The 15,301-nt window shown below is 35.3% G+C and overlaps 2 protein-coding genes across 4 annotated transcripts; both read left to right on the top strand.

Moving 5' to 3' along the window:
* Positions 1-2,180: 2,180 nt before the first annotated feature.
* BIN2 (Protein kinase superfamily protein) lies at positions 2,181-6,635 on the top strand. 2 transcript variants are annotated; one of them, XM_021438333.2, is made up of 12 exons: positions 2,186-2,487; positions 3,170-3,262; positions 3,410-3,469; positions 3,545-3,817; positions 3,895-3,969; positions 4,045-4,101; positions 4,773-4,913; positions 5,017-5,067; positions 5,145-5,240; positions 5,523-5,606; positions 5,791-5,892; positions 6,045-6,635. In XM_021438333.2, exons 1-12 carry the CDS (start codon positions 2,473-2,475, stop codon positions 6,102-6,104), a joined length of 1,107 nt encoding a protein of 368 aa, XP_021294008.1. In that variant the 5' UTR covers positions 2,186-2,472; the 3' UTR covers positions 6,105-6,635. The 2 variants fall into 2 exon arrangements, with proteins under 2 accessions (XP_089640902.1, XP_021294008.1); XM_089784776.1 differs by having other exon boundaries at positions 2,181-2,487; positions 3,410-3,817.
* Positions 6,636-7,644: 1,009 nt separating this feature from the next.
* Positions 7,645-12,360, top strand: LOC110424141 (Leucine-rich repeat protein kinase family protein). 2 transcript variants are annotated; one of them, XM_021438650.2, is made up of 11 exons: positions 7,645-8,121; positions 8,273-8,405; positions 8,531-8,602; positions 9,164-9,307; positions 9,411-9,482; positions 9,567-9,626; positions 9,759-9,832; positions 9,917-10,063; positions 10,151-10,489; positions 10,823-11,214; positions 11,709-12,360. In XM_021438650.2, the coding sequence occupies exons 1-11, from the start codon at positions 8,010-8,012 to the stop codon at positions 12,021-12,023; spliced, it is 1,860 nt and encodes a 619-aa protein (XP_021294325.1). In that variant the 5' UTR covers positions 7,645-8,009; the 3' UTR covers positions 12,024-12,360. The 2 variants fall into 2 exon arrangements, with proteins under 2 accessions (XP_021294325.1, XP_021294324.1); XM_021438649.2 differs by having other exon boundaries at positions 7,646-8,121; positions 9,911-10,063.
* The last annotated feature ends 2,941 nt before the right edge of the window (positions 12,361-15,301 follow it).

The raw sequence follows: 15,301 nt of genomic DNA on the forward strand, positions 1-15,301 counted from the left end.
TTATGCCAAGCTAGCATAAATATATAGGGTTGGATTGTTATTATATATATATATATATATATTTCATTCGAAAATGGCTATCCAAGCTTAGGTCGGTTGAATTGAATGGGAGCTGATAGCTGAACCATTCTTCTTAATTGGACGCAAGGTGGCGGCCCCTCGCTGTTGGACCACAAACCCTGGGCTTGACCGGAAACCTTCGCTCTATGATGAGATGGGAAATAACAATTCAGGTCATAATCTTAGACTGGATTCAGTTCCTCAATGCCCACTTACAGAATTCAATAAGAAGACTTTTGAAAACCATTGTTTTGATGTTGTCATCTTCTTCGTCTGACCATTATAGACTTGAAAAAACAAAACTGTAATTTTTTAATTTATTTTTCAATTGTTAATTACTAACAATAATATTGACTTTCTTCGTATTTTTTAAGGGATTTATTTACTAACAATGTTCAAAGTTTACACTAGGTTTAGTCGTTTTGTATATGATACAAAGTTAAGTGAGTTTGAATTTAAGGTATATGATGTTTCATGTTTTAATTGTATTCATACATTTAAGTCACAAAAATTTCGTCATTTTAAAACGTATCAAATTCTTTCAATTCGTTTAAAATTCATTTAAGATACGTTTATTTAATCACATTATCGTGTATCAATATAATTCGTTTAATTAATTATGTACGCATGTCAAAGTTAACACGTTTATAACTTAATTATAACTCATTTAAATTTTCACAAAGACTTAAGTTTCTTAGGTTTGATGATAATGATTGTAGATTTTAATTATACTTTATGGATATTATTATTATTTTTAAAGTTTGAAAAGTGTTTATTCAAAAATATTTTAATAAATGTTTATTTTTTATTATATTTAATCAAGTTTGCGAAGTTTTATTTTTAATAAAAAAATTACTATTAATGATTAACTAGTTGTTATTAATTAAAATAACAATTGTCATTTTATATTCATAAGATACTGATATAATGTTGATGTAGATGGTAAAAAATATCACATGTTCATATTATCATATCAAATGAATATGTCATATTATCAATAATTATGATATGTTAATATATTATATCATCATTAATTATGATATGTTAACATATCATACTGGTGTCATATGACATTTTGATTATATCATGTTCATATTTAATGTATAACACATGAACGCAAATTGTCAAATCTAATTTATACCAAATGAGGTACTTACATTTTAAAATTATATTGAGAGAAAATTATTATAAATAAAACAAAATGATAGAACCAATACATCAATGACATGACCAATATTTTGGCAAGTTTTCATCATTCATGTTATGCTCACAAAGGATAACGTTAAACCCATCAATCCTACATTCCCACTTGAGTTAAAAAAAGAAAGAGAAATTATTCATTTCAATAAAAAAAGGGATAAAATATTTTTACTTTTTTAAATTTTGATTGAAACTATATTAAGATATATTAATTTTTAAAATAAAAATTTTATTTTTTAAAAATATTTTTTATTAGAGATTTAAGTTTAGCTTTTAATTAAAGAATAATTTTAGTTATAATTAATTTTTAAAATTATTATTATATAATTTTATTAATTAAAAAAAAAACTCCTCAGATGAAGAGCTCTCTTGGGCAGGGTTCCCTAATCTGATGATTCCCTCCCTTATGGAGTTGGGGAGCAACGATTAGGTTTTTTTTTTTATAATTTTTTTAAAAATATAATAATAAATTTTTAAATTAAGAAAAGATATTTTATTTTTTTAATTTTTGTTAATGATATTTGTATTTTTAGGATAAAATATTTATTTTAAAATTAATAAATTTATTTAAAATTTTATCTAAAATTTAAAAAGTGAAGGTATTTTATTAAAAAAAATATGACAAAGAAAATAACAAAAGAAAAGGAAGAATATAAACGGTAACGGTAACGGATATAAAACCAAAGCGACGAATCACGGAACGATAAGGGGAGGGGATAAAGCTCAATGATTAAAATACGTCGGCGAATAATTTATTTATTTATCCAAAGTTTTCTCCGAAGATTTCAAATCCCGTTCTTTATAATTAGGTAAGAGTTCAAAGGGTAGTTTGGGAAGTCTAAGAACAAAAAGAGGAGCGAAGAGAACGGAAAGTAAAGAGAGAGAAGACCGAGAGGAAAAGAGACATAATAAATTTTATAATTAAAAAAAAAAGAAGAAAAAGAAAAGAAACAGGGGGAAAAAAGAGGAAGAGAAAAAAAACGAAAAAAGAAAAGGGGGGAGAAAAAGGGAGAGGAGGTGGAATCACATGGGCATTAGTTTGCTGTCTCTTCCCCTGGGTCCTCCCTTTCTCTTCTCCTAATCCTTCTTCTTCATCATCTTTCCCTTTTTTTTCCCCTTCTGTCGCCACACCATGATCTCCTCTTAGTCTTTCACCTATTAGATCTTTGTTTTTCGTTCTTTGTTTCTTTTTCTTTTTCCCGGTTGCTCGTCATGGCTGACGATAAGGTAAACTTTATTTCTTTTTTTTTTCCCATTTTTTGTGACATCGGAACTCAGAAATGAATCTGCAATTTTTTTGGTGTAATTTTGGTGATTTTTTTTCGTGATTATTGTTAGCTCATTTTTTGGGCCTTATTTTTGTTGTCATGAAAATCTGCTGAAAAGCCTTTTTTTGGTTCTTCTGTATATTTTTGAGTGTCGATGGGATTTATGAGATCTGCGGGTAGTATTTTTCTTTTTTTTTTTTATTTCCGTTGGTTATGAAAAGCAAATTTTTTTTGTATATTTTTTTAGTTTTTTTTAGGGTGATCTTGTTGGTTGAGCTGATCGGGAAACCCTCAATGAAAAAATTTTGATTTGTATATTTTTCGATCTGCGATCTCTTCTTTGCAATTTGCAATTTTGAGTTTTTTAATTGAATTTTTTCTTAAGAGAGTGAAATTATGACAATATTTAATTTTCTTTTATTGCTTTGTTCGTGCTTTTAAGCTTAGATGAAATTTTCTTCGGATCGGAATGATCCGTGTAGCCAATTTTTTTAATGGGCTTGATTATAATTAAGATTTCTTTTTGGACTTGATTTATGATTTTCTTGAGGGAATGGTTGGCTCTTCTGGATCTCCAATTTCTGTGCTTCTTCAAAGTCTCACTTCTCTTTTTTCTTACCATGAATTTCTCAATTTACCAGGAAATGCCTGCCGCTGTTGTTGATGGTAACGATCCGGTCACGGGTCACATCATTTCCACAACCATTGGAGGCAAAAATGGAGAACCTAAACAGGTATGTGTTTTCTTCTGTTGCCTAGTTTTATATCTGTTCGAATTCTGCGTTAGCTATAGATACTAATACACATTACGATCAATAGAGGAAAGTTCCTCAGCTTCCTTTAAATGGAATTTGATGTTTTTGGTTTTTTGATTATTGTAGACCATCAGTTATATGGCAGAGCGTGTAGTTGGAACAGGATCATTTGGGATTGTTTTCCAGGTAATGAAACATAGTCAGACAGTACCCAATCTTGGCTTTTTGGTATTTCACATGCTGATGCATCTTTTCTTTCAGGCAAAATGCTTGGAAACAGGAGAGACTGTAGCTATAAAGAAGGTTTTGCAAGACAGAAGATATAAGAACCGTGAACTGCAATTGATGCGTGTGCTGGATCATCCAAATGTGATTTCCTTGAAGCATTGTTTCTTTTCCACGACAACTAAAAATGAGCTTTTCCTTAACTTGGTTATGGAATATGTTCCGGAGAGCATGTATAGGGTTTTGAAACATTACAGCAGTGCAAATCAAAGAATGCCACTCATCTACGTGAAACTTTACACATACCAGGTGTGCATAGATTTCTTTTCTGTGCTTGATTTCTTGTGTAATGTTCCTCTTTATGCTAATTAGAGGATGTTTTACAGATATTCAGGGGGCTTGCATATCTCCATAGTGTTGCCGGAGTTTGCCATAGGGATTTGAAGCCTCAGAATCTTTTGGTATGCTTTTCTGACTGACGATTTTTAGTAGAATGTTTTGACAATGTTTCTGAGGTAATTGTTGGCTTTTTACAGGTTGATCCGCTGACTCACCAGGTTAAGATTTGTGATTTTGGAAGTGCAAAAGTGCTTGTAAGTTGACTGCCTCTACTAAATTTCCAAGTGGTCTTCCATTCAAATTTGTGATGGACATTTAGTCAACCAATTAGTTTTGCTCCAAGTGAAACATTGTTTCTGGGTCCATAAGTCTCTAAAACTAAAATAGGATTTTAGCTCCGTGTATGTTGAATGTTTGATTCTGATTGTAACTTCCAAAAGGATTGACTTCATATGTTATTATCTGCTATTTGTCAATACTGCTCTTGTACTAAGTTGCAAAATCAGCATTGTGATAACACAATTTAATGACTCTTCAGGCTTTGCTGTTGTTTTCCCAAATAGCTAAAAGTTGTTTAAACTTTGGTCCTTTTATATTATCATAAATGCTTTGTAAATTTGGGATTGTAACTGACTTTGGATTTGTTCCAGCTTGGTCCTTTAGAAACGTGTGCTTTTCGCTTGTTCGCTTTGCCACTGTTATTTAGCTGTCTTATTTGTCCTCTTTGTAGTGGTAAAGGGCTGAAGAAGAAAAGGATGGTGGGGTGGGGGTTGGGTTGGATTTTTTTTTTGGGAAACATTTATTCTGGACTGCCATGAAGTGGGATGAGATCAAAGAGCAGTATTAACATGTTTATGATCCTCTTTTGCCTGTCTTTTGTTTCTTTAAAATACTTCATACTTACTATTAAAATACTTGTGTTCAGATCAAAGGTGAAGCCAACATTTCATACATATGTTCACGTTTCTATCGGGCTCCAGAACTTATCTTTGGTGCCACAGAATACACAACCTCAATTGATATCTGGTCAGCTGGTTGTGTTCTTGCTGAACTTTTGCTGGGCCAGGTTAGCATTTGCCTCTTTTTATCTGATTTTGTTCTTTCTGAAAATTTCTAGCAATAATTCAGTTTCTTTGCCCATTAATACTTAAATCTTTTTTCTTCTGTAGCCATTGTTTCCTGGAGAGAATGCAGTGGACCAGCTTGTCGAGATTATCAAGGTATGATTTGCTTAGTGATGCTTGAAGTTATGCATTTCTTAGTATCACAAGTCTGCTTCTTACATCTTTTTCTACAGGTCCTAGGTACACCCACTAGGGAAGAAATTCGCTGCATGAATCCCAATTACACAGATTTTAGGTTTCCACAGATTAAAGCGCATCCTTGGCATAAGGTTTACCTTTTATTGTCCTTATATAAATTTATAAATTTGTCACAGAAATGATTGGTGTAGAGATGTTGTATGTTATGCCTTCTGGATATTTTGCTCATGAAATATTAGCTGATTTTTTTTTTGTTCTTTTAATTCTTGAATTTGTATGCAATTTTTAGATGTTTCTTTCATGTGGTCTCTAATGGCAGAAATAATCAATAGATTTTACATAATGCACTGCATTGTTGTTATAATATAAATGAGTGGTTGATTACCATTAACTTGACTCTGAAATGTATTTAGGTTTTTCATAAACGGATGCCTCCTGAAGCAATTGATCTTGCTTCACGCCTGCTGCAATACTCACCAAGTCTTCGCTGTACAGCGGTGAGTTTCTAGTGTCTTCCTTGTCTGATCGGCCTTTGGTTGCAAATGTTTTGATTTACACGTTTTAGACTTGGAACATATGCACAATTCTTCAATTATCGATATGGATCCACCAGATAATGGTGTTTTTAAGTTATGACCACCCTAATCTTATGTTAATGAAATCTGCTCTTTGCTATTACAGCTTGAAGCATGTGCGCATCCCTTCTTTGATGAGCTTCGAGAACCTAATGCTCGCCTACCAAATGGGCGACCTTTACCGCCACTTTTCAACTTTAAACAGGAAGTATGTTTCTGAACTAAACTTCATTCCCATGTACTTCCCATTGTATAGAAAGATATATCTTCATTGAATATTATGGGATTATTTTCTAGCTAGAATTTTGTTTCTTCTTGAAGTCAAAGCTTTGTTACTCATTTGAATTTTTTTGGTTACAGTCAGATCACGTGAAACGGCAAATAGGGCTACAACATTTCATGCATCCAGCTGGGACATAAAACTTTAAGAGTGATATAAGACTTGATATCTCCTAGTTGATGCGTGACACAAAGGAAGTACTATCTTTGGGTAACCACCATTGATCAAGGCCTGTCCAAGCATCATTTTCTGCTCTTCCACGACGCGTACAGTCTTTGGCAGCTGCATGGCTGCCTTCTCTTGAATTTTCTACTTTTACCTCTGCCTCCCTTGCTCCTTTATTCTGTGTTTACCTTTTTTTTTTTATCAAAATGCCTTTTTTGTTATGTACATGTTTGATAGTAAAGATAGGCTAAGGTGGACAGACCAGAAATCTGCTAGTGAAGGAAAAGTTGAGAAGTGTATTTGTAGCTAGGAAGAGAAGGTCCCTGATAGAATGGCCCGAAGATAAGGGGTGGGCTAGTTGGTTTTTGGGTTTGATTACGTGCATTTGTTCTTTTGTTTTTAGTTATTGTGGTGGTTTGTGATGGCTGACTTCAAATTGCAAACAATTATTGTTACTGTTTGTGCAAAAGTAATGTTATTGCTCTCTTTCTAGTTTATTACTTATACACTCCCGTTGTTCATGTCGTCTTAAAATGAAATCAACAATCTCAGCCAAGTGATATTGCAAAGCTGATGTTGTGCAATCTTTAGCCTTTGAACTTGAGGGCATGCGATGGCAGTGCAGTGCCGCATATTGCTCTAAGAAAAGCTGGCATGCTGGACAACAGTGGAATGTCTCTTGGGAAATAAGATGACTCACTGAGTGTCTGATTGCTGTAAAATTCAGCTCAAGGTGCGTATAGGATGCCAGATGCCGTTTGTTCTTTTCTGGATGGATTATCATGGTAGAGAAGATCTAATGATATTTTGGGTGCACCATTTGTCAAAAAGAAGATGCCCTTAAAGGTCCCATGCGTTAATAATTACCTCTGCCTTTTGGTCGTCAAAAGATACTGAGCTGGCCCCCTGTTTCAATGTTGCCTAACTAATTGATTTGATTGAGGCCCTTTTGCCCATTCCACCACCCCCCACAGTCTGCTTTCGACTATTTTCTTCTCTCTTTTCTGCCAACTTCTCCCTCTCCTTGATCTTTTCCATATCTCCCTCTCTTTATCCCTTCATTTGGAACAGAACAGAACAGAACAGAGCACGTCAAATTTTATTTTTATTTTTATTTTTTTTATCAATGCATCAAGATGATGTTGAAGGAAATGTCAGTAGCTAGAACTTGGAACTGCAATTTGGATCAGCAGTTGAGGACGAGAAAATAAGGAAACCCAAACAGGCCCCTCGCAAAGAAACGATGTCGTTGGCTCGGAGGACCACTTTGTAAAGGGCAGTTATCCAAAATCCCCGGCAACATGAATTTTCGCGCCAGTGTCGACCACTTAAGAGTGTGCGAAATTATGTTAGTGTTGTCCACTCAAAACGTTTCAGCCCCTAATGAACCGTCCGATTCTGATCATCAATCAAAACGTTTAGATCTGAACGGCTTGAAACTCACTCAAATCAGACAAACCAAACATCGAAACCATACATAAATACAATTTAAATTGAGACAAGGCGACAATCCCTGTCATTTCTCGTATCTCGAGGACTTACCCGATTGCCAAAGCCCGTCTCCTGGTCTTACGATCCCACCCACAATGAACAAAAACCTTAAGAATTTAAGCTTTTTTCCATTTTTATACCTGTACTAGTGCTGTATTAATTTATTTATCCAAGACTGAAAAGGGCGAATCCGAAAAGGAGCTGCCAACAATGGAAATTTAACGGAAAAAAAAAACACCGAACTTTAGCCGAATCCAGCCTTTATCTTTTCTGTCAGTAGATTTTGGCCTTACTCTCACAAGTCAAAACCCTCTGAAAAAAGAATTAAAAGCTTGCCCTTTTTAGCTTTGGCTCCTCTCCCCTTTGTCGTTGCTTTTGTTTAACTTTCAATGGAGCATCACGTAATGTGGATGGTTTTGTTGCTTTTTCGTTGGTTTTGTTGGGTCCATTCCGTTTCAGCTGGTGATAGTCTCCTCTCTCCAAAAGGAGTTAACTATGAAGGTGGTTTTGGGTTCTTAATTCTTATCTTAAAAAGAGAGAAAAAGAAAAAGAAAGCTACCCTCATTGATTAAGACTGTTGAAATTTATGTTGTTAATATGTATATATTTTTTTTCTTTTAATTGTTGATTTTGGGTGGTGTTGACATAACAGTGGCGGCATTGATGTCGGTGAAGAGGGAGATGATAGATGCTAGGAACGTGATGGACGGCTGGGATATTAACTCAGTTGATCCTTGTACTTGGAACATGGTCGCTTGTTCTGCTGAAGGTTTCGTTATCTCCCTGTAAGAAACTATGCCTGTTTTCTACAATGTGAAGTTCTATTTTAATCATTTCTTGTTGAACTTGTTAATATTTTGATGAAAGAATTAAAATGAGGGTTTGGTTTTGGGAATATTGTTGTTGATAGGGAAATGGCCAGCACGGGATTATCAGGACTGCTTTCACCGAGTATTGGGAATTTGAGTCACCTAAGGACCATGTGAGTCCACTGTCATCTAATCCTGTTGTATTAATTCCACTGCTAATTTTAAGTTTCATTTAATTGGATGTCTTTCAGTATGAAATCCAATTGATTGTCGTATTGCTACCACTCTTTTGTGTCAAATTGATGTTTTATGAGTGATTAAGGGTTAGCCAAGAAATTATTTTTATTGTTAAAGGATAGTTTTTATGTATATTTTCACATCTGGTCACACTTGTTGAAAGAGAAAGTAGGTTCTTTTTTAAGATAGTTTAGTTTTTAGAAGTTGATTTGCTTATGCAAAAGGTGCTTTATAGTGCAGTTGGGGAACATATTCTCGCTGGAATAGATGCCGGAGTTGGTTATGAATGAAAAATGAACGTGTTTCTGGAACTTAGTTTTATTCTTGAATTCATTTCAATAATTCGGGAGGTTATTATTCTTGTCCACCTTCTTGTGATCTTTAGAAGGAAGATATTGTATCAAAAAACCTTCTTTAGCATTTTTCCTAGGAACATGAAAATTCTTGTTTATCTGGTTAGCATTCATTGAGATGCTTCATATTTCTGTTTGTTGTAGGTTGTTGCAGAACAATCAGTTGTCAGGTCCAATCCCAGATGAGATAGGGAAGCTCTCTGAGCTTCAAACTCTGGATCTTTCTGGTAACCAATTTTTTGGAGTAATTCCAAGTTCTTTGGGCTCTCTAACACGTCTAAGTTACCTGTGAGTCTTGTCTGACATTTGCTCAGTGCATTTTATGGCTATATCGGTGTTTTTTCCCCCTGAATATTGGCCTTCTAAATCTTTGCCATGGAAAACTTTTCAGGCGGCTTAGCAGGAACTATTTATCTGGACCTATTCCTAGACTCATTGCAAATCTCACTGGTCTTTCATTCTTGTATGTGTTTCATCATATCACCATATTTCTAGTTTAGACTGCTTTCAAGGGATGACTTTTATTAACTTCAACAATATTGTGCAGGGACTTATCATTTAATAATCTTAGTGGTCCTACTCCAAAAATACTAGCAAAAGGTTATAGGTGAGTTTCTTTGCAGAAAGTGATTTTATTCTACATCAATAAGCCTAAACTTAAATATTCTCTTTTCTATTCAGAAAAATCTTGCTGATAAATCATTTTCATTCACTTCAAGCTTCATGTACTTTTGTGTAGTATTACAGGGAACAACTTTCTTTGCACTTCTTCATCTGAACAAATTTGCACGGATGTTACAAAACCATTAAATGGTATGCTGATAAAATCTATCAAAGTGCTCTGCCATGATGCTCTTTAATGATGCCCACGTAACATGTTCAATCGTTTAGTGGCAGGCTCAGTTTCATCTTCTAGAGTCAATGGATACCATCGTTGGGTGCTTTCTGTTGCCATAGGAATCAGTTCTGCATTTGTGGTTTCCGTGATGCTGCTTGTTTGTTGGGTGCATTGGTATAGATCTCGGCTTCTGCTAACATCATATGGTACTCCCAAATTCACAGTCACCATTTTTTAGCAATGAATTTGTGTAATTTTTGAAATTTGAGAAGTTGTGTAACTTTGAATTGCAGTGCAGCAAGATTATGATTTTGAAATTGGTCATCTAAAACGGTTCTCATTTCGTGAACTGCAAATTGCTACGGGCAATTTTAATCCCAAAAACATTCTAGGGCAAGGAGGATTTGGAGTTGTTTATAAAGGATGTCTTCCAAATAGGACAGTGGTGGCCGTTAAAAGGCTAAAAGATCCAAATTTCACAGGAGAAGTGCAGTTTCAAACTGAAGTAGAGTTGATTGGTTTAGCTCTTCACCGTAACCTCTTACGTTTATATGGCTTCTGCATGACACCTGACGAGAGGTTGCTAGTTTACCCTTATATGCCAAATGGGAGCGTTGCTGATCGCTTAAGAGGTTTGTTTCTTTTGTGGATGATCTTTTGTGCTTCTGTCCTCATCAGACCATTCTTCTTTCTCTTGCTCTTTAATTGATTTATCAGATGAAACTTAGTTGATTTGTGGTTCTCATGCAGGCATTGCCTTTTTTAAGGCTGTGCATCTCAAATGTGAGCTTACATTAGTATGCAACTTGCTTAGCTTTCTTCATCCTTTAGTTTTTTTTCCCTTTCTTGTGGTTTAAATGGAATGAATTCATAAACTTTTTATCTAGCTTATGATACACTTACAGATTTTTATCATTTCTCCCTCTCTCTGCCTTCCTATTGCCTTATAATTCGATTCTCTCTAGATACTTCTCGTGAGAAGCCTTCCCTGGATTGGAATAGAAGAATGCATATCACACTTGGAGCTGCACGTGGACTTCTGTATTTGCATGAGCAGTGTAATCCAAAAATAATTCACAGGGATGTGAAAGCTGCAAATATTTTGCTTGATGAAAGTTTTGAAGCTGTGGTAGGGGATTTTGGTCTTGCTAAGCTCTTAGATCAAAGGGATTCACATGTTACTACTGCTGTGCGGGGTACTGTAGGACACATTGCCCCAGAATATCTTTCAACTGGACAGTCTTCTGAAAAAACAGATGTCTTTGGATTTGGGATACTACTCTTGGAACTCATCACAGGACAAAAGACATTAGATGCTGGTAACGGACAAATTCAAAAGGGAATGATTCTTGACTGGGTAAGTAATTATAATGGCTGTCTATTTATGCATCTTTTTTGCTGCCAGTTCAAGTGCATGGTGCTTTACTTAGAGAAAGCTCAGGATCCCTGCAAAACACTAGTATAAAGTATAGGTTTTTAATTAACTAATGTGATTCCTAGTTTCAGCTAAGTTCCAACAAAACACAGCAGGTGCCTCAAATGTTTGGTATATATTTATTCTGCTGGGCTAATTTGTCTTAAGATTTACCCCAGCTCCTTCGACCTACCCCAGCATCTTGGACCTACCCCAGCATTATCATCTTGGATAAGACCCACCCTGTCATGTTGACAAAATCCTGATCACTCAACACAATAGATGTGGCTTTGTTGTGACAACAGCCAGCACCAACTTAAGCCTCTTTTATAATGATATTATATTTTTGCCTTCATGTATTTGTCCACTTTTCTTTTTCCCCACTTAAGATTTTCCTTAATTATTCATAGTTTGAAGATATTTCTTGGTTGATACAGGTTAGAACATTGCATGAGGAGAAGAGACTTGAAGTGCTAGTGGATAGGGATTTGAAGGGATGCTTTGATGCATTAGAATTGGAAAAAACAGCAGAGCTAGCTCTGCAGTGTACTCGGCCACAACCACACCTTCGTCCAAAGATGTCGGAAGTTTTGAAGGTCCTGGAAGGTCTTGAGCAGTCAGGAACAGAGGAATCACAAGGTGGAGCAAACCTTTGTGAGACTAGGGCATGTAGCTTCTCTAGGAATTACAGTGACATCCATGAAGAGTCATCCTTCATCATCGAAGCAATGGAGCTTTCTGGACCTCGGTAATAGAAAGTATAGATCTGCCCTTTCCCATCCATTTGTACATGATTTTTGCACTGGAGAGCTTGGAGTCCACATAATTCTTTTTGGGCCTGTTCCCTTTTGGGGATTGTATTAACTTCATGGAACTAAAGTTGTGAACTGTTAAGTGTTAGATTGAGGATCTCTCCTATAAGTTGGGTGAAAATGTCCAAAAATTTTTGACTCAGGATGTGGAGAGTTAGTCCTCTGTGTAGACTGTAGTTATAGGAGTGTACCGTTGGTTATAACGGAAGCATTAAGATTGTTGAGTCTAAGATTTGATTGTAACACATATATTAGATACAGTGAATGATAAATGTAATCAAGCTTTCACGGAGAATTATACTGGAAATTTTATCAGTGAAATAATTTGTGGTTGTTCAGACTGGTAAGTTTGGAAGAAATGGAAATCATATTTGGCAAACGTCAATAGCAGGAAGCATCGTGCCAAGCTTGATTTGATGCAATTGAAAGGATAGAATTCAGCTGAACATACTAAAGTAGATGTGTTCAAACTATCCAGCTCCCATGGCATATCACCGGCCAAAATTTGTCAGGGCTGTCGAACTTGCTAGGTATTCATCAGTCAAATGGATGATCCTTTGTTGCGGCTGTGATATGTACTGATCGAACATGGTCAGCCATAAACACAGCCAATTCCTCCCAGAATACTAATCAGTTTGGTTTTCTTTTTGGCGTGACTTTGATTAGACTCTGTTAAAAACCAAACCAAATGCCACCTAAACTTATCAAACCAGCAGCCAGCCAGCCACCATAGCTTTCTTCATGAATAATTCACCAACAATAAAAAAAAAAATAGTAAGAATTAAATAAAGCAAGTGGAATGTTTACCACCTGTAAAGATGTTCCCTATGTCCGTCCAGGCTCATTCTTGGCAATTTGTTGGACGTAATCAACTGTTTAAGTGGAATTGAGAGAAAAAAAATTGACTATTCTGATAAAAATCGTTTTGTTTAAAGATTGAAATACCTTTGCGTATTGTTCTATATCTGAAATTTCCTATTGCAAGTTGTTACGAGTCGAATATTAAATTAAGCAAAACTAATGAAGCAAACCACAATAAGGGAATAGATCCCTGTACTCTTTAACGCTAACTCTAACTCTAACATGCTTTTGCCATTGAATCAACTTAAAAAAATGCCCTTACAGGTTAAGGGTATGTAGGCCTCGGATTGGATTATCTACGGACATGAACTGAAATATGGGAAGGGTGGGAAAGGTTGGCCATTGTACCCAGAAGGAAAACAGGATTAAAAGCCAGGATGTGACTGATACATGCATAGGCCATTGTTCACTTGGCAACATCAGCCACCTGCTTCTAGTTACTTGATTAAAGGAGAGAATTATTCAGCCGCCTCATCCACAACTATCAGCAAGCTGCAAATGGCTTAAGTAGCCGCATCCAATTTTTACTAAGCAATGCCATAGTCAAAAGCAGCAGTCGACCTATATCCCTTTTGAAGCTCACAATTCTGCCGAAAGGGTTAGCCCTATTCCTTACTGTTGTGAATTACCTAACTCTTTATTGATTCTAGATAAACCGTGTCCACATACTGAAGTCATTGATATTAATTAACAGAGCACCCAGTACCCGAATCCTTATGTTATTTATGTATTAAAAGCCTAAAATTGTAAGGCATCCGACCTTGGAAACGAAATTGGTTAGAATTTATACAAATAAAAGAATCATGGGAAACATTTGCTTTCAAGGATATGTTTGATGAGGTCCACCTACTTGTCTTCAAAGAAAATCCTCTCGACCAGGGCCAATCCTGTATTATTTGTTCACTGAATTTTGCTTCAAAGAATAGACCATTTTTCTTTTTCTTTATTTATCTTATCCCGTTTGCTTTGCGTTATTTATTTCATCACATAAATGGAGTGATGGCGCAATGAATTGCAAACCAAGAGACTTGGAACAATTTCCCCTTCGGTTATAACACCTCAAAATCAGACGTAACTGGTTGGCAGGCCACAAGCCAACCACAGTCTCGATCTCTGTCAATTTAGGGTTTGACGTCAGTAACTTGCTTAACATTCTATTGGTGATTATATATATATAGGACCCACTGCCGTAGCCATGTAGGCAGGGCTCTGAATCATTTTGGGACATTATCAAAAGTCTGTATATGAAACGTCGGGGTCAAATCGTGGCACCTAAAAAACACACGAGATAGCTACGCAATGGCTTATGCGAGTCCCACCATGGGCCGACTAGATGGAGACTAAAATGTTTTCATATACCATGACCGCTCACTTTTGTCCATAAATTCTTTGTTTTCATTCAAGCCTACTTGATGAACCATTGTGTTAAACAAATCTTATGGCTTAACAAGATATAAATTTCAAATACGACTTAACCTTATTCCATTTGTTGGTCTGTTTAACGTAGCAAACATTATTTAACCCCTTGCGTTCATGGCAACTTGACAAATGGATTTCAAGTATATTAAGTGCAGGCTTCTAAGAGTAAGAAGCAAGCAAAAGTCTTTCTCTTTCCTGGTTAATACAACAAAAATAAGTAGTCACTGACCAACTTAATATCTCATTTGAGAGGTTACTAAAAATTATATGGAATTTATTTTAGTAAATCTAGTCGGTCCACATAAGCCAATAGCCACGCAAAAGACACATTTTGTCGTCCGAGTGGAGAGAGGGAATCAAGCTATAAACAAAAACTAAACAGCTGATTGGGCAGCATCGACTGCCATGGCCAAAGCTATGGGAACCCCTTGTTTTTGAATCACTTGTTTTTCAATGGTTTCAAGGGTTTTTTGCCCTTTTTCGTTGTTTCCGTGACTCAAACGGCTTTCTTATTTTAATACTAATACGTTATTTTCATTTTAAAAAAAATAAATAAGAGATCATACCAAGTTAAATATTTAAATGTATCAAAATTTGAATTTTGAAAGTATAGATCCGTGACAATTTATATTAGAGTTCATTTAGTTTTTCATTGATGTGAGACTTAGAGATACTAAGATTGAAATAAATTCGAATCAAGATGGTCCATCTTTTTAATGAGTAAAAAAAAAGTCAATGATAAAAACTCTACATAGTTAAGTGGAGATACGAGAATTGAAATAGGTAGGGATCAAGTTGGTCCATTTTTGTTATGAGTGAAAACAAGTTAATAATGAGAACTCTGCATAATTAGATAAGAGAGAATGTTACGGATTTTATATCTTACATATTTCTTCATTTAATAAGTATGTATTTTGAATTGAAACTTTAGAAGTGTA

This window comes from Theobroma umbraticum, unplaced genomic scaffold (genome assembly GCF_002168275.2).
Source record: "Theobroma umbraticum cultivar Fairchild unplaced genomic scaffold, ASM216827v3 scaffold_204.0, whole genome shotgun sequence".
Taxonomy (NCBI): Eukaryota; Viridiplantae; Streptophyta; class Magnoliopsida; order Malvales; family Malvaceae; genus Theobroma; species Theobroma umbraticum.

Coding starts and splice junctions, on each gene's coding strand:
- BIN2 (XM_089784776.1), top strand. Junction 3,263..3,409: donor AAAATGGAGAACCTAAACAG/GTATGTGTTTTC, acceptor TGATTATTGTAG/ACCATCAGTTATATGGCAGA. Junction 3,970..4,044: donor TGAAGCCTCAGAATCTTTTG/GTATGCTTTTCT, acceptor GGCTTTTTACAG/GTTGATCCGCTGACTCACCA.
- LOC110424141 (XM_021438649.2), top strand. CDS start 8,010: ATGGAGCATCACGTAATGTGGATGGTTTTGTTGCTTTTTCGTTGGTTT. Junction 8,406..8,530: donor GAAGGTTTCGTTATCTCCCT/GTAAGAAACTAT, acceptor TGTTGTTGATAG/GGAAATGGCCAGCACGGGAT. Junction 9,308..9,410: donor CTAACACGTCTAAGTTACCT/GTGAGTCTTGTC, acceptor AAAACTTTTCAG/GCGGCTTAGCAGGAACTATT.